The 17,900-nt window shown below is 48.1% G+C and overlaps 1 protein-coding gene across 1 annotated transcript in view; it reads right to left on the bottom strand.

The window, feature by feature from the left end:
• JARID2 (jumonji and AT-rich interaction domain containing 2) overlaps nucleotides 1-16,659 on the bottom strand; it is a 184,511-nt gene extending 167,852 nt beyond the window's left edge. Inside the window, exon 1 of the mRNA XM_084510902.1 lies at nucleotides 15,094-16,659. Within this exon, the coding sequence (XP_084367028.1) occupies nucleotides 15,094-15,138 (45 nt within the window). The 5' untranslated portion in view covers nucleotides 15,139-16,659. The remainder of the gene's footprint in view (nucleotides 1-15,093) is intronic.
• Nucleotides 16,660-17,900: the final 1,241 nt, after the last annotated feature.

The raw sequence follows: 17,900 nt of genomic DNA, 5'->3' as shown, positions 1-17,900 counted from the left end.
AAAACGGAATATTCAGCTCATCTTGCTTGGCTATTGAGAACACTTCTGTGAGCCTGAACTATGAAAACATGCGCTTTTTCCAAGAACGCACAAAGACATGGAAAAGTAGCTGCCAAGTATTGTGAAAAGCACTGAGAGGAATCCAAGGTGTATCCCACCAGCATGAAAAACTCTTCAAGCTGTCATCACAGCTTCTCAGTGTTGCAATGAAACCATTTCTCTGGGTAACACCACAGAAATACGCTTCTCAACGAGTACCCAGGCAGGTACTGTGTGTGTGGTTTGTCTTTTCCCCATTTCTCCACCTTCCAGAGGATTGATTACTCAGCCAAGTATGCAGGCTTTCAGATGATGACTTCTCACAGGCTTCCAAACGCTGACTTGCAGAGTAAAGGTGCTAAAGGAGCAGCAGAGAGCACTGATGAAGCATGAAAAGGATCACAAAATGTCACAAGGAGCAATTTGGAAATCAGCAGCCAGCTTAGAGATAGATGGAAGCATGGTTAGCAGAAACAGCAAGATGAAAAGCATCTTTCATGAACCCTTTTTGAAGCCCCTACGTTTCTGATAAATGCAGAACTGATGCAGTCAGAGAAACAAATGTCTTATTAGCAGAAACCAAAATTACAGGCAGCAACAACGACAACAACAACAAAAAAATAATTTCTTTCATTTGTGGCATTGTCTCTCTTCCTGGGCCTTTAGTATTATCGGCAGGCAGAAATGAGAAGAGGAGAAGTGGAAGGAAGGGGGAGAGAGAGCAGAAGGTTAAAATAAAAAAATCAAGAAAAATAAGGGGGGGGGAATGAACTTCAGGCTCTGTGCCACGTTTGGCTAAAATGAAGTAAGACCCAATTGGCAGCTTTTGAATATATGACCCTCCAAAGGCAAGTTGTCAGCTCAGTAACAGTTGAAGGAAATAAATGGACAGCTCTGTACTGTTCTGAAAGTCTTGTGTAATGAAGTTAGTTTCATCTTGGAAGATGGCCAAAAAGCATAAATCAATGAGCAACCAACCTTGTACCACTTCTGTAACAACAGCAACAGTCATCCAAACGCAAGCTGCTTATTAAGCTCTAGTAATGCTTGCTCCACACCAGAAAGTTAAACTGAGAGTAACCAGGAGACTGGCTGTGCCCGGGGAACTTGGGCAGAGGTAACTTTTCACGAGTGACGATAAAGCAGATCTTCAGCCTGTTCCAGAAAGAGCCAGGCACGTGAGTCTTCCATGAGTCTGAAATACATGAAGACAGCTGAAGTTTTGCAGCCGGTGACTCGGAAAGCTGCTACCCGCACCTTCGAGAACCCAAAGGAAGACTCATTGAGGAAATTTTCTTCGTTTATCTCTGGGGACTTCCTGCACGAACCAACCACCAACCCGACCGAAATAAATAAATAATTCAAAGCCACGAGACTCGTGCAAATGAAAGCAACCCGGGAGATACAGATTTAAAACCATGTTTGTGACAGTTTTATATCCTCTTATCTATGACAGTTTTAGGAGCCCGGATAACCAGTCCGTTACAAGCAGGACTCTCCGGACTAGACACCGTCCACAGTCAGCCAATCTTGGAGATGCTCTTGCAGCCTTTTGTCTCAAACAACGCCAGCTATTCAATCTTCTTTCTTATATACTTAAAAATGGATAAGATATTACTTCTCGTTTCAAGGGGCTGCCTCAAGAGATCACGTATTGTTTTCCCCTTTTAACTAGACTAGTTTATACATGGGCTTAACACTGTTCATTTGTGTTGAAATTAAACTACGCATTAACTCCCTCGGATTCACTGAAGATCCTTGCTTTCGCTGAAGAAGGTGGTCTAATCACTGAGAAAGTCAGTGGATTGGACATCTGGAAAAGTATCTTAATATCATTCTTCCACAGAATAATGAGTTTTCAAAGCTGCCGTGCTACACTGTTTCACTTCAGCTTTGCAATATGGGAGCTCCTCATTAAAATACTGGGTCCTTCTGATGGGAAAAAAAAAAATCTGGACATTTGGGGAACATGGAATAAAGGAAGGAAGGAGTAGTGCACAATATGAAGACGTTTAAAGAAACAGGATAACCTTCCAATCCAGATGCAACTGATTGCTTCGAGGAGACAGAAGAATGGTGATAAATCACCCAGACATAGGATAGTTAACAGCAAGCACTAGAAAACCTTCAAAAGCCTGCCAGAACAAACATCTTCAAAATCCACTTCCAAAGACAACAGCCTAGTGAGCTGAAGTATATTCTTCCACTGTACAAGATGGAGAAGCACTTCTCCAGGAAGCCATCACACCTGTTACTCAGGCTGTAAATCAGCTATCTCTGAAAACACGACCATGGCACTATAACTGGGGGAGGAAACAAAACTAAAAGCAGCAAAATTATTGCTGAGACGGCAAAAGACAGGGACGGGGCAGTGGCAGGACCTAACTGGGAGCACAGGACAAGCTATCCCTGCCGTCAGCAGGACTCCGACGATGGATACCTATCCCTGCCATTTTTCTCACATTATACTGACCTCGGTTTCACAAGCTGTGCTGGAGGGCAGGTGAGCTCTCCAGGGCTGAGCATGCTAGGCTCACGCTTCCCTGACAGAGTCCCAGATGTAGCTGCAGTCATGCTTGTCACGTGCAGGCGATTAAAATGACAACTCTTTGACGTGCCCCTGAAAAGAGCGCATGGGAAGGGGATGGATATCAGCAGAGCTGATAACCAGGCAGTCCCTCGGTCGGTACCACAGAGCTACACATGGCCATGCAAGCTGGATGGGGACGCAAGGAGAACAGAAGGAAAGAACCAAAGGCAAGTTCAGAAAAAAATAAAATTAAAAAAAAAAATCAGAAAAAAAGAGATGATCACTTTGCTAGGAATCCCTGTGGTCAACTCACGGCTATTCTGGAGCGGAAAACAGGAAATGTACAGCCAGACGTGCAGCAGGAACGCTGCTCCTCATCCCCTTCGGAGAGGGAAGCAAACCCTAGCAGGAACGGCCCAAACAGTCATTAGGCACCAAGGGTTATTATGCATTAACAGATGGGCTGTCTGTACGGGGAGAAAACGCCAGACTCATCCCTGGCAGGATCTGAGACAAGTTGGTAAAGAAAAGAAATAATAGTTTATCCCTTCGCTCTCCTCCATCCAAATTAGCGGAGCAGTAATTTCCAAAATGCCCACAGGGAATTAATTTTACTGCATCCTTGACTGCAAGAGTAATGGGCTTAAAATGACACCACAAAAGGAAGAGGAATCAACAAGGATATAAGAAAAGATGCTTGTGATGGGGAAAAAATGATTACCTACATCATAAACACATTTTCTCCCGCTGGATGATACACCACCAGCCTTCATAGGAGCCAGTTAAAGTAGTATTATAATGAAAATCTAAGTAAGATACAAAGAAATTATATTACCCAGAAGACTTTCAGAGACCATATTTTTCTTAACAAATTTATGCTGAAAATCACATTCCCGCTCTCCAGAGCAACAGGGCCTAGAAATCATTAGGACCGCTCTGCCGTCCAGCCTGGAAGAAATCCCACCACCGTTAGTTACTTGGGAAGGGCGTACTCGAGGAACTTTTCAGCAGTGGAAGCTGTGCACCCATTTATATGACTGGTCAGTTGTGCCACATAATGCTGCTCCTATATCCACGTTTTATAAATAAAAGCTTTAATGTATACGAATGATGAAATTAGCTTTCCCTGAACGCTCACATCAGCAGGAATTGATTTCCCCCAAGTTCATAAAGGCACTGTAAAAAGGGACGAGCAGGGCCACGTTCTACTTTTCCTCCACGGTATTTGCCCAGATGTGCATTGCAGTTTGCTGAGCCTTGCATAATGCAAGCAAGCAGCCAGCATTTTCCATAGCCAGCGCGTAAACTGTGCACACAGGGCTCGAGAGACAAGTAGAGACAGTGCAATCCCTCCCCTTCCCAAGTATTTCCTATGGAGCTGCCCCCAGAATGAACTGCAGGAACCGCTCCATGCCTCCCCCTTTGGCCCTCAGGAAAAGCAAAAAGACGCTGCGACAACAGCTCGCCTTGCCTTCCTGCAAAGAGGTGGCAGCAACTTCACTGAGAGCTGATTTCCTCAGACAGCAACATGGATAGAGGAGCCCACTCCGAGAAATACACACAAGCGAGAGAAAGAAAAGCATGGGACTAAAAACAACAAAAAAAGAGAAGTATAAAAAAATCACCAGTACTATATGCACGTGTACATCGTAATGAAGGTAGGAGTAACAAAAGAACAGTGATTACATTTAAAGAAAATATTACGAGAAGACACTGGAAAAGAGAAAAGAAAATGAATTGTTCACACACACACAAATCAAACAGTCAAGGCTACATCCAGTAAAGCCATGAAAACCATTAAATGGCTATCACCCTCTTTAAAAAAAAAAAAAAAAATCTAACATTCCTGCCTGCAAATACTTAGGCACTCTCTTAAAGAGGAATGGCAAAATCTCGAGCCCAGAAAAGCACTTCGGCATGTGCTTAACTCGCAAGCTCCAAGCACTTGAATTGACGTCAGTAAGAGTATTCATGTATTTGAGACAGGCACGTGCTGCGGTGCCTTGCCGGATCGAAACCGAGGGTGCAGCTCCACACACGTGTTCCTAAACCACAGCAAAGCCGAAGGGGGGCTCGTGCCCCACCATCCCCTGACCCGTGCCACTGAGGAGCCTTGGCAGGCTTGCAATAAAACCACGTCATTTAAAGATGAGGAAGGGGGAAAGGAAGAGAAAAACGGCATAATTACTTTTTAAGCCAGATAATTTTGGTGACTGTGTTTCGTATGAAGCTCTGCAGTTGTACTGGTAAGGCCAAAGCACGCTGAGACCTGTATCACGCAGGAAAGATCAGTAAAGTCACCAGCGCTGGCTTCAGTGGTGAGAAAAAGCCATGTGATGCCACATCCTGATGCTCCTACAGTTAAAGGAAGCCTTGTTTTTTGTTTTTTTTTGTAGCTTCTCGATTTGGCATGGTTTGGCCTTCTCACACTACCAGGGAACTCGGGGCAAAATACATGATTAGCATGGCAGTTCCCCTGCGCGTTGGGTAGACTTTTCAACAAGAGAAGCTATCAGAACTTGCTCTGCAGTGGGAAAGCCACGAAAGCCATGGGGAATTTCCCGAGGAGCTCCCTCTGTGAGCAGGTCTTTGTTGCAGGCAGTCGAAGGGTGCAGCGGCTCCGCTTCCACGGGGCACCGCGTGTCTCACGTGCGTGTCTGCGTTCGTACGTGTGTTCAAAGGCAAGCCAACAGCAAGTACTGTCCCACAAAGAATTGCATTTATTTAGGGTGAGTGCTGCTTCTTCTACCACATTTAACTGTGGGGGGAACTCAGCTTCCAGCAGCACTGCTAGCTGTATTATTTTCTTCCTCTTCTTTTTTTTCTTACGCTGTTCGAGTTTTAAATCGGTCAAATCCAAGCAAGCGTAACGTGTAACGACAGCGGTATATTTTTGACTCTTTTCTAACATATTTTAACACTTTGGAAATGATTATGGCACTACCGTGACCACACGCCCAAACACCTTCAGCTTCATTTTCACCAGCGTGGCCTAACAGCGTTTCAACCTTATTTAATATTCAGCAGCAGAAGGACGAGTACAGAGAAATCCACGCCTGAACAATGCTTAAAATAGACAAGGGCTGCTAATTTTGTTTGCTAGGAAATAAAACGTGCACCTCGTGTCTCCTATTTAGTCATCGTTTCACAGCCCACTTAACCTCACGCTGCTGCTCCCAGAAGCGACCCGGCCACTCCAGCTGCGTCCCTGCAACACCTTGTCCAGCCCAAGCACTTCTACAGCTACATCACGGACTGCAACATGAAGCAAATCCACACTAAAAGCCGACCGTATTTCACCGGTTTGGACAAATAACAAATTCCCAACCTGTGACGAGAGCTATCACCTGGCATAAACGCTGGCTGGCAGAAGAGAGAGGGAACAGCCAGAGGCTGAACCACTTCTTGCAGCACGGTGCTGGTTTAACATGATCATAAAGTCACAGCATTACGCAGATTTAGCATTAATGGCCTCCACATTCATGAAATTGTCACCCAAGACAACATATAAAAGCTTCACACAGGACTTTCCCAGCACAGACAGGGAGAAGGGGGCAGCTTCTCTCTACAGACACTTCTTATTTTTGTATGTTTTATTGGTTCAAGGCGTCACTGACAGACTTGAAGACAGAAAAAGCCAGCTTTGAAAATTATTTGCCATTAGGATGACCATTATTTCTTCCGTGCCATAAATAATTCAGAAGAAACAGTTACTGTAACATGCTGTAACTCCAGCTTTTAAGTAACGCGGAGCCTCTTGTCTTACAAAGTGGTATTACTGTCCCCGTTGCATGCTGAACAACCAACAAAAAATTAACATTGGTAAAAGCTTTTCTAACTTAGCATAAAGGTCTCAGTAGCAGAAAAACCGCCTCCTTCTTACAGTCTTGTGTTCAGTACAGCTTTTAATAAATGATTAGAGGAAATGCTATTCCACATTAACTTCTGCTTTGTATCTGAAAATGAAAGGGATGTTCCCCAGTCTCAGAAAGCCAGCCCGCTCGATGGCAATAGGCCATGAGAATTTTCATCATTATCACCATGCACCCAGAAAGCAAACTTTAAGTGCCTATCAAGCCAGAAAATCACATCTCGGGTGTCCATCTATGTCACCCTTCTAAGGGAAGCATTCACGTTAGGGCCAGTCATTTGGGATGTCACCCAAACACAAACTGCATATAACATGAGCTCAGCTATCAGTCAGCTTTGCAAACAACAATAGCTAATGTTCCTTTTATTTGGCTTTGAGTTTTGTAAACTCAAAGTCTGGACCAAGTTTTGTATCACTGAAACCAAAACAGAAGCAGAGCTATTTTTTTTCAGCTCGAGTTGAGCTAAGAAGTTAATTGATCTGGCATACGTGCAGGGCTGGAAATTTGTATTATAGGGTTTTCTGCATGCACGCTGCAGCTGAGAGATTTGGCTCACAACTTTGATGTACCAAAAAGGACTCTGTGGGACGAAGTCGCTGAAAGTAATAACCGTGAAATAAAAAAGGTGAGAAAGAACGAAGCATATCCCTTCTCTAAATCACCCTTACTCTGCCTAACAGGCACCTTATAAAAAGGAAGAAAAAAAAAGCCACAAACATATGGTGGCAGCCTGCAGCAACTTAAAACTCTAAATGCAATTTCTAGACTATGCACTTTTGGGGCATAAAGATTTCCCGCATGGGAACAGCATAAAAAGCGATATGCTAAATGAAACAACTAATTAAAATAATGATAAGCATCTCATCAAAGCAAAACTCTGGGCAGACTCTTGCCTAAGACTTTTGGTTTCTGTCCACTTTATTAGTAGCGACCTCAAAAAATATTCTGTGTGTTGCAATGCACTCGACTTACACACTTTACACCTTCGAGTTCCCCTTTGTATTTCTTAAAAACACAGGCCATTCCCAAACACAGCTAGAAAATCATTACTCGCTGTTTCAGTGGAGTTCCCAGGGGAAACTGAATTCCTGCCACCAAGGAGCCTCAAAAGCTTGCTGTCTTGGTTGGACTCCCCAAAATGCAGCGTGACTAGCAGCATGCCTCGTGAGAGACTGAAGTTCACTCAAAGCAGCAGCAGATTTTTTTTTGTATTTTATCCAGCAGAATATAAAGCACAATCCTCAGAGGAAAAAGAAAGTCTCTCTTCTCCCCCAAACACAAATGTGGGAAAGGGCAGAGAAGACAGCCCTGCTCTTGTGGGCAGTGAAGGAGAAAAACGTCCAAGTGCCAGTACACGACACAGCCCAGAAATATTGGGGAGCGCATACCTCTGCCCACTCGCATAAATCTGTTTTAAATCTATTTTAAAAATAGGCACGTAGCTGATTTCCATATGCACATTGTTCAAAGAGCTGATAGTTTCTCCAAATTCACTCCCATTGTTCTTAATTTAAAAGCACGCGCTGCTTCGAAACTGATCTGCAAGTACAGCTAAAAATGAATTGCTTGCAATATACAGTCATCCCAACTTGGCTCAGACAACGCGGTATCAAAGTGCAAAACTAAGATTAGTAGATTATGTCAGAATGAGCTCCCATGGTTTATTCTTGAACTTCACAAATATCGTTAGCCAGTCATCACAGCGCGCGTGTGCCAAAACACGCTAATCTCCTGCAAGCACCGCGTCACGCCGAAGATGTCAGAGCAGCAAGGCGAGCTCGAAGAACTGAAAGCAGAACGCAGGGACGCGAATACCACAAGCCCTCCTGGAGCACGGCAGCACGCCGCACTTTCTCAGCTCGGTTCTTTTTATTTGCATTTCTTCTAGCCTTTAGGAAGTAAAAGCAGCGCAGTGGCAGCCACCGATCCAGGGCTGCCTTTCTGCAGAGCAAAGCGAGGGAAGAACCGGCCAGAAAAGACCTCAGTAGAGGTTCACCATTTTCTTTCCACTGCATTTTTTAATCGCACAAACGAGCTCCTTTTCACGTCTGATTGAAGGAGGCTTTGTTCCCCCAGATAAATTTGCGGGATATGGCTTCTGACACTTCAGTCTGGGATGCGACATTTGCTGCAGAAATGCTGGAACGGTTTACGATGCCACTCTTCCGTACGTGAACCGGTGGAACGATTTCCACGTGAGCTTTTTTCTTTTTTTTTTTTCTTTGCTCCTGTGCTCAGCCAAGCTGGTGCATCTGAAGAGCTTCCCGCAGCAGCATAAATTAAGCTGATAAACTTTGCACAGGAGCAGATGGGGAACACTCGCATGATCCATCTGCTCGCGGACCAGGGAGCCTGGAGCCCAGAGCCCCGAGACGTGGCCTTAGGCACGGCAACACACGGCCACTGACCGCGGCCACTCTCCTACAGCAAGTTTGGCAGTGGCATTTCACATCTTTGGACCCTTCGTCTGTGTAAAGAAGTGACTGACAAACAAAAGCATACGCGGAAGGGAAGGGAGACGGAGTATTTTCAAACGAGCCGTCCTCACGGCTGTAATTAAAGGGCTTACTCCTTTCCCACAGCCCGCTGCTGGAAATACCAGGCCTCTGCCGGCTTGCCGAAGGAACAACATCAGAACAGGATGTCATTACACGAGGGAAAGTGTGAAACTCGAGCAAGTGAAACGGCAAATGGTTTAAAACCTTGCACCTACTGATTCATTGAGAAAGCGTTTCTGCGACAGGCTGCAAGAAACCCACCCCAACTAACCAAAGCCTAGAGTTCCCAAATAAAACCTCCCCGTTAAAAACCATCAAGGACCACATCCAGTATTCCCACTAGTAGCGAGCCAGCAAAACAACCCATCAAAGATCTAAGAGAACACCAAATACATTTTGGCAAGCGTATTATTTCCTGTATCTGAATTTCAGCACCAAGCACTCCTCACACGCTAGACCTGAATTTTACAAGCGTTTTGCAGCTTTTAACTTTTCTAGTGGCTTCCTACCACTTAAGAATGCCCCAAATAAAAAATGGTAGTAAGTGTAAAAAGTATATGCGTATCATATCCCATTTTCTACTTCGCTTTTTACTTATACTCCAGGTACCTCTTACCCTTTTCTCTAAAGAAAGCCCTAACAACAGGTTAAGGGGCTTTGTATTGAAGGTTAAGAGCTAAATCATTAAAGCCGTTTGCTTTTGGCCAGCAGAATAGGGACATTCAGGGCCATCGACATCAGGAAACGTTTAAGGGAAGTTCAGGTTTGGCAACACTGAAATTTGCATTATTAGACTTGAAAGTTAATGTCCCGTTAATCTTACACAGAGGCAGTCAAATCCATCAGCACTATTGTTTTCAGACTGTCTGCCCACTACAGCAAACAATGCATCATTTACACTTGGTTTACATTTATAGTTGGGAAGAAAGCCATGCAAAGGACTAGGGGGAAAAAACAGAATGTTTAAAATGCAAATTTGGATTTTGCAGCAATGCATGTATTCCTCTGCAAATTCCACATCTGCTAAATCACACAAAAGCTGAGTGTTGTAATAATAAAAAAAAAAAGTAATAATAAATGTCTCTGCTTTTCCCTTCCCTACATTAAAATTACCTTTAAGCTTTCCTTTCACTCGAATACTGCAAACTATAAACTTTAGAAATGAAAGCAGCTGGTGTTTCCCCCCCCTCCATCCCCAAGTTCAAGTTGATTGAATTCAGTCACCATACAATATAAAAGGGAAAGAAAAAAAAAAAAAGGCTTTTCCCTCCTCCTTGAGAACTTTCAGTCATGTGCAAACTAGGAACTATCCTGGTTTGAAATGGGCGTAAACAAAATAGAAATTTTAAACCTGGAGTCTCTTTAGCTTCAGTCTATGAGATTTAAAAAGTGACCTACTTTATGTAATACTCCCACAGCTGAGTCATCACAGTATCAACCGGTCTCTATCAGCTGCAGGGTGCGATCATCACTTTAAAAAAAAAAAAAGTATCCATGCCGAGATACAACTTTTTTTCTTTTTTTTAAGTTCTGTTAAAAATACACTGGTAATCTCACAGTCCATAGCATAACTGAGGGGGGGGGGAAAGCCTTGAAGAAAGTTTGAACCACATCAAGTAGTCTCTGTATAGCAGATGCCATGCCTAATAGCAAGCCCCCGTAAGCTACGCAACAAAATATTGGACCAGGCTGCAGAAACACGGATTAGTTCCTTCTCTGCCACTGTTACAGTACGTAGCTTCAGGCAAGTAATTTAGACTTCTTTCTGTTTCATCAAACAATAAAATGGAGGGAATGCTACTGCATTAGAAAATGAGCAGACGTTTATACCAGCCTTTAACATGCATAACATTACCAGTTATTTCGCATCTACAGAAAAGGAAGGGGTAATATATTTTTAATACTGGCTCAGTAGGCCTCGTAAGAGAAAGTGAGAGTGCTTAATGAACATTAGAAACTCTTCACAGGGGCCTTGATTCATTATAATTCACTCCGGACAGCATCTTACGCAGAATTCTGGCTCACGGTCTGTCGGAGTGAACAGGAGTCCATTAGTATCTCAGTGCAAGGCATTTGTTGATAGCAAGAAGTAAATATTCGTTTATAAAAAAAAGATTGGAATTACTAGTTTCTAGTTACGTGCCGTCACGCCACTCAGCATAAAGCTGCAGTCTCAACAGACCAGGAGGAGGTTAAGAGGAATGCAAACTCTCGAGAGAGGCTAGCATCCGCACACTGGTAGCCTTAAGTTATGTCTACAAAAAATAAATAAAAAAAAGGAGCTCAGCACGCTACATTGCTGGAACAGGTACAAGGCGGGAACAGTCACCACCCGCCTGAAAAAAGACCCAGCACGAGAAAGCTCCAGAAGGCTACCCGAAATAAAACGCCAGGCAGACTGAATCACACCACCCCTGCCGCCACCCCGCAGCGGCTGTACGTGATGTCTTGTAGGAGCTGGCCCTACTCACAGCGCCCCTCAGGGCAGGGAAATGGAGTGCTGGGGGGTGAGAAACGAGGGAACCCCACCGTGTACCAGACCAGGCCGGGCCACGGGGTCAGGCTGAAGCTGTGGGGTGCACAAAATGTCCCCTCCCCGGGGGTGCTGCTGTCACCATTCCCCCGGCTCCCTGGGGTGCCTCAACACCATGGCCTGCGCACCCTCAGGGCCTCGCTCGCGTGCCTGACCCCATGGTAGTGCTACAAGCCAGGCACAACCAAGGAGGCAGTCTCTGGCCTGCTGCTCGCAGCGGCCTCAAAGGCACCGTTCGAGGGGATTTTAAAGCTTTAAGGCGCCACTACCAACTGGGGGGGCTCTCCACAGGCCGCCCCAAGGGGACCCACGTCCCCTCAGGGCACCTCCATGGGGAGGAGGAGGTGTCATGCGAGGTGACGGCAGCGACCTTGCTCCATAATCGCGTTTCGCCATCTGCCACCCTGGCAGAGCTGTGCAGGTATTTTGGGACCGTGATCCAGGCCAGATATGCCAAGGCCTGAACCGGGAAGAAGAGGAGACGTGCTCTCCGACGGCACGAAAATGGGCAGAAACACGCACACCTGTGAAAATCACGCTCGAGACTTCAAAGGTTTTCATTTAAGGACTATTAATTCCAAGCGCATACTGAACGCAGTCTGGCTTCTCGGGCGATGCTTTACAAAGCTGTCAGTTTTCTGAGGCTTGAGCCAAAAGGCAATATTTGATATGTAAAGATGTTTGAGAAGGAGGAGGATAAAGTGAGAAGCAAGATTTGAATGAGTCAGCCATGGCTCTTTTAAAAATTAAGCAATAGCGTTTTTAAAGAGCAAGGAGGGGGGGAAAGATGCATATGCGGATTTCCTCATTCCTGGGTTATCAGTTGTGAAGATAATGCAAAGTTTTGGGGAACTTTTAATTACCGCTACTCACGCAGCAGCGAGCGGAGCCACACGACAGCCGCCCGCAGCACGCGGGCTTCACCCCATTGTTCTTGTTACCTTTTTGCTTTCAGAGCTTGTTTCCTGAGCTCTGGAAAGCAAAAAGCCCGAACAGGCTTTGCTTGAGAGCAAGACGGCGGCCTGCAGCTACCCGAATGTCCCGATGATGGGGACATGCCACTGAAATGGGACATTGTTTTGGGGGAGCCGGAGGGGGCTGCTCACCCCAGAACTGGAGCACCAGGGGGCTGTCATGTGTGGGTGCACCCCATCTCCCCCACTCGGTGCTGACTCCATGCAGTGCCAGATGAAACACTATCGTGCTCCACAGCCCCAGAACAGCTCCCAGCTCCCCTCCCTGACCACTCCGCCATGCTGAGCCCACAGGGGTGTGCGACCAGCGGGCTTGGGGTGCCCCATGGGGATAAGGGGAGGGCGTCCTGTTTTAGGGAGGGGGCCAGCCTGCCCCTGGGGAAGGTGTGCTGGGGGTGTGGGAGAGCTGGCGGGCTGCCTCCACCTTCCCCTGGGTGGGCAGGCAACAAAAGGCATGGCACGGCATGGCACGGCCAGGGGGGGATGGCACCATGCGTGTCACGCCAGGCAAGGCAGGCATGAGAGCAAGCGGGGCGGGGGCTGCTGGCACCATGGCCCCCTCCCCAGAACCGGCCATGCCATGCCGTGCCATGCCATGTCGTGCTATGTCGTGCCATGTCGTGCCATGCCACCCCCCCCCCAGCCCCGCTCTTAGCGCCCCGGGGCCTCCCCCCCCCCTCTACGCCCCCCCCACGCCCCCGCCCCCGCCCCGCCTGTGACGTCACGCGCGGGCCGAGGCGGCGGAGCGCTCGCACGGCGCGCAGGCCCTTCCCTTTGTGACGTCACGGGCGCGAGGCGAACCTGGCCGGGCGGCGGCGGCGGCGGCGCGGTGGCGGCGGTGGCGGTGTCCGGCGGGGTTCCCGGCGCGGCCCCGGATACCTGTTGCTACCTGGAGGGCCCCCGCCGCTGCCGCCAAAAGCCGGCGAAAAAAAAAAAAAAAAAAAAAAAAGCAATAGGAAAAGAAGAACGATAAGGACGGGGTGAAAGGAAATGATAACGGGGAGGAAATGGGGATAAAAAAAACGAAATTCGGGGAAAAATGAAAGGGGGCGAAGTTGCATCGCGGGAGCACGCCCGCGGCGCGCTGCACCCCGTGCCCTGCCCCGGCATTGTCCGCCCCCGCCGGGCCGGGCGACTTTGGGGCGATCCCCCCTTTACCCCCTCCCCAGTCCCGCTGGCACCGCGGTGTCCCCGTGTCCCCCCCCCCCCAAAGCCGGGCACTGCTTTTGTCTGGGCGCCCCCCTCGCCTCGGGGCAGAGTTTCCCCCCCGCACGCCCGATCCCATAAGCTGCAGCCCGGCGGCTCCGGGCTCCCCGTCCCTCTGCAATGCGGATGTATTTTAATTCCAAAAGCCGGCCCCGGGGTGCCCGGCTGCCGCCTAGCACCACAATCCCCCCCCCAACCCCCCATTCTCCTTCCCCGCAGAGCCCGGCGGGGGGTCCAAAACCCACCCACCCATCCCCCTTATTTATATTTTTTTATTATTATTATTATTTTTAAATTTATTTTTGGGAATGCACAGAACAGCAGCAAGGGGGAAGTGTCCCGAAGGTCACCCGCCCTGCACGGAAACGCACGTACGGCCCCCGCCGACAGCCACGGGCGCCGGCGACACGTACCATAATATAAACTGCAACTTTTCAAGTGTCGCAGCAAACACACCCTAAAAGCGGCCGTGGGGCCGGGTGTCTGCCTGTCTTGTGTGTGTCTGTGTCCCCGTCCCCCCCCCGCCCCAAAACGCCACGCCGGAACGCAGCATTTTTCCCAACGTGCAGATAAAAATCGCGATTCGGTCTGCTGCATATTCGCCTAATCCCCCCCTCGCTTTTTTTTTTTTCTCCCCCCCCCTTTTTTTTTTTTTTTTTTTTTTTCCCAAACGAAAAGAAAAAAACTCCCCTATGCCAATCAAAACGCAACTGGAGCACGAACAAAAATCTCTCCCCCCCCCCTCCCTTTCCCCACGTCCACGCACATTTCTCCCCTTTAAAGGAGCAGACAATCGCGAGGGATCGGCCGGATTTTCAAAAAATAAATAAATATTATTTTTAAAAAAACGAAGCAGAAGCGGAGACCCCGGGCTGCGGCTCCTTCTCCCAAATATTTTTTTTTTTTTTTTTTCCTCCGAGCCATTTTCCCGTGTGGCACGGCCCGGCCCGGCCACCGGCCGCAAGTTGCAGCAGGCTCCGGGCTGGAGCACCCATGGGTGGCCGGGGGAAGCCGGCGGCACGGCGCTGGCAGCCGCCGTCTCGTTGCATCCCCCCCCCCACCCCCCCAGCGGCAGCCCCCCGAGCTCCCCGCCTTTCATCGAAAACTAGATGATGATTGTGTCATTTGAGGTCAATACATTTGTGCAGCGGGGGAACCGCCAGGCACAGGCTGGTTTTATAACCCGGCTGGATGGAAGGCTTCCCCGGGAAAAGAAAAAAAAAAAAAAAGGGGGGCCTCTGAAACTCCCCCCACCGCACCACAGGATAAAAAAAAAAAAAAAAAAGAAAAAACAACAACAATAACAAAACACAAAACCCCAAACAAATCCAGCATTACATTTCTGTTAAAAAGCGTAGAGCCGCAGAATTCGCTATAAACTTGACATTCACTGCCATTTCCTAAAACTGGGAGTCAAATGATAGATGTTATGACCACTTACGTATTTCTTTTGAATTATATTCCTCTTGGGTCTTTCTTTGCTCATTCTGGTATCCAAATTCTGATTGCAAAAGGGGACAATTGCTTCATGAATTAAAGCCGCGACAATTAAAAAAAAAAAAAATACCGAAAAATCCTGGGGGGGGAGGGGGTTGTTTGTAGTGGTATCTTGTAATCCGACTTTTCTTTCCTCACAATGTGATTCTCCTAGCAATAAATCCGAGGTATGGGGGACGAAAAAAAAAAAAAAAAAAAAAAAAAAAAGACGAATGCGAAGGAAACAAAAAAAAAAAATCACTTTAGTGAAACATTATAATGGAAAATTTCCCCCTAAACACAAAAAACGACGCCCTCGATATCCCCTTTTTTCCTTCTCGAGCCACCTAAGCGATCTGCAGGTCCTTAGTGTCAGAGCCGTAGTTACATCTTGGAAAAGGCGAGGGGCCGGAGGGAGAAGATAAATAACGCAAATGTTGGAAGTCACGTTGGCGCTGCTGCAGCAGCAGGGAAAAGCAGCAGAGACAACTCCAGCAGCACCAGCAGCAGCAGCAGCAGCACCAGCAGCAGCTCCAGCAGCAGCAGCAGCAGCAGCAGCAGCGAGGGCTGCACGCACTGTGTGTGTGTGCCTCTGCTCCTCCAGCTCCCCCCCTAACCAATGAGAGCAGCTCTCCGCCAGCAACTTTAAATGGACCTGGGCTGCCTCCTCTCTCTCTCTCTCTTTTTTTTTTTTTTTTTTTTTTTTTATAATATATATGTCTGCGTGTGCGCGCGTGTGTATAGAGATATATACAACACACAGGCACACGCACACAGCGCCGGGCACCGCTTAGGGCACGCCCACAATTCCCAACCGCGGCGCCAGCCGCAGCACCCGCCCCGAGGTCGCCGCTGCGAGCCCGGGGGGGGGGTTGTGGAGGGGGGGGGCGGAATTTGGCGACGCTCCCTCAGCGCGCAGCACGCTCGGCCTCGCCGCCCTGCCCTGCCCCCGCCCCGCCGCCGCCGCCGCCTCCTCCTCCTCCTCCTCCTCCTCCTCCTCCTCCTCCGCTCCGTTCCCCGGGGCTCGGCCGTGCGCCGGGGCTCGCCGGGGGCTGGCAGCACCGCGCCTGGGCTCGGGGCTCCGCGCAGGGCCCGGCGATTGTCCGGGCTCCGCGGGAAAGTTGTAGTTCCCTCGCCACAAAATGGCGGCGCCGGCGAACTACATCTCCCGGCGTGCCCCGCGCGCCCCCCTCCTCCGTGCGCCGCCGCCCATTGGCTGCTCGGCGAGGAGCCCACCTCCCCCTCCCCTCCTCTCCCCTCCCCACCTCGCGGGGCGGGGGCATGGCGCTGAGGAGGAGGAGGAGGAGGAGGAGGAAGATTGATGTGTCAGGGCATGGGGGGGGAGCGGCCGCACGAAACTCGGTCGGCCCCGGTGTCAGCTCGGGACAGGCCGCCTGGTGCGCCCCCGAGGTAGCCTGAGGTCACCAGCACGCCTCCTCCTCCTCCTCCTCCTCCTCCTCCCATCCCACCTCCAGCCCCACACGCAGGGGTGGGTGCCGATGGGGTTCAGGACTGGAATTTCAATAAAGAGCTATGAGCTGCAAATACTTGTGGTCGTTTTTTTTTTTTTATTATTATTGTGTGTGTGTTTTTGTACGTTTTTTTCTTCTACCAGTGCAAAGAGAGGCGTGCGGATTCACTGAAAGCACAGTGGTTCTGGACAGGGCTTTGCATGGAGAGCCAAGGGGAAGGTGAATTTGTGGCTTCCCCGCTGAAGTGTCGGGAGGATTTAACATAGTCAGTGCCCATTTGTGCTTGTAAGTGTGAGTCACTGCAAAGCACGAGGGAACATACCTCTACCATACCGCATATGCTCATGTATCGCTCCAAACATGCTGCCACGTACTCCAGATGTAGTTTATGTTCATTCAGTTCTGTAGAATAAAACCCCCACCCCATAGGTGAGAAAACTTCTAAGGCCATTGAATGACTCTCCTTAGAAAGTCAGGAGAGCTGAAGGCCCGGAGTCACCCATTAAGTCACTGCTGGCTCCTAGTCTTGAGCACTGTGTGCTCAAGAGAGCACACATTTACCCTAGAAACAGGAGCCAAATTGGGTTTGAAACGCTAAATGGAAAAAATCGAGTTAGGCAATAACTACTTAGTTTTCACTTTGCTTCTTTGTGCTTACCCCTAACGATTTTAGGCGCTTTGTCTAGTCTTATTCGTGAAGTAGTTATGCTGAGAGAAATGACTTTTGCTTGGCCTCATCTAGTATCAAGTTTTTATGGTAATAACCACTTGTGTAATCTTTTGAAGCCTTTACTTTAGGCCTCCTGTAGGAAAATATACGTTATTTTGAAGTGTCAGTATGAAGAGAGGTATTTTTTTGTTCCTTTAAGATGGAAATTTGAGCATTTCTTTTAGTTATGCTGAGCTCTCTGCCCTCGCTGTTTTTTACTTAGGTATTTATGTAGCTTGAAGGCCTAGGACATATTTGGAAGAAAACACTTTTGTCTCGGGTTTTCTTCAGTTAAGAATGATAGGTCTGCAACTTTCTTTCTCTAGGAGACATTTCAGAAAACCGTAAGAGGCAAATATAGTCAGTCGTGTATTTCTAAGTCAACAATTAAGCAAAAGGTTCTTGTAACAAACCCACCTCCCTTTTCTCAAATAGCATAAGGTAGCAAAACCAACTTTTCCTCCTACACACACTTTGGAGATTACTTTCTGGCTGTTCTTACGTCTTGCTGCTGCTATGTTTGTTACTGGCTTTTGTGCCATGTGTTGAACAAGAACTTACTGTCAGTGCAAACTAATGAATTTTCTTCTC

This window comes from Aythya ferina, assembly GCF_964211825.1.
Source record: "Aythya ferina genome assembly, chromosome: 2".
NCBI lineage: Eukaryota > Metazoa > Chordata > Aves > Anseriformes > Anatidae > Aythya > Aythya ferina.
This window is presented reverse-complemented; position numbering and strand designations above follow the sequence as displayed.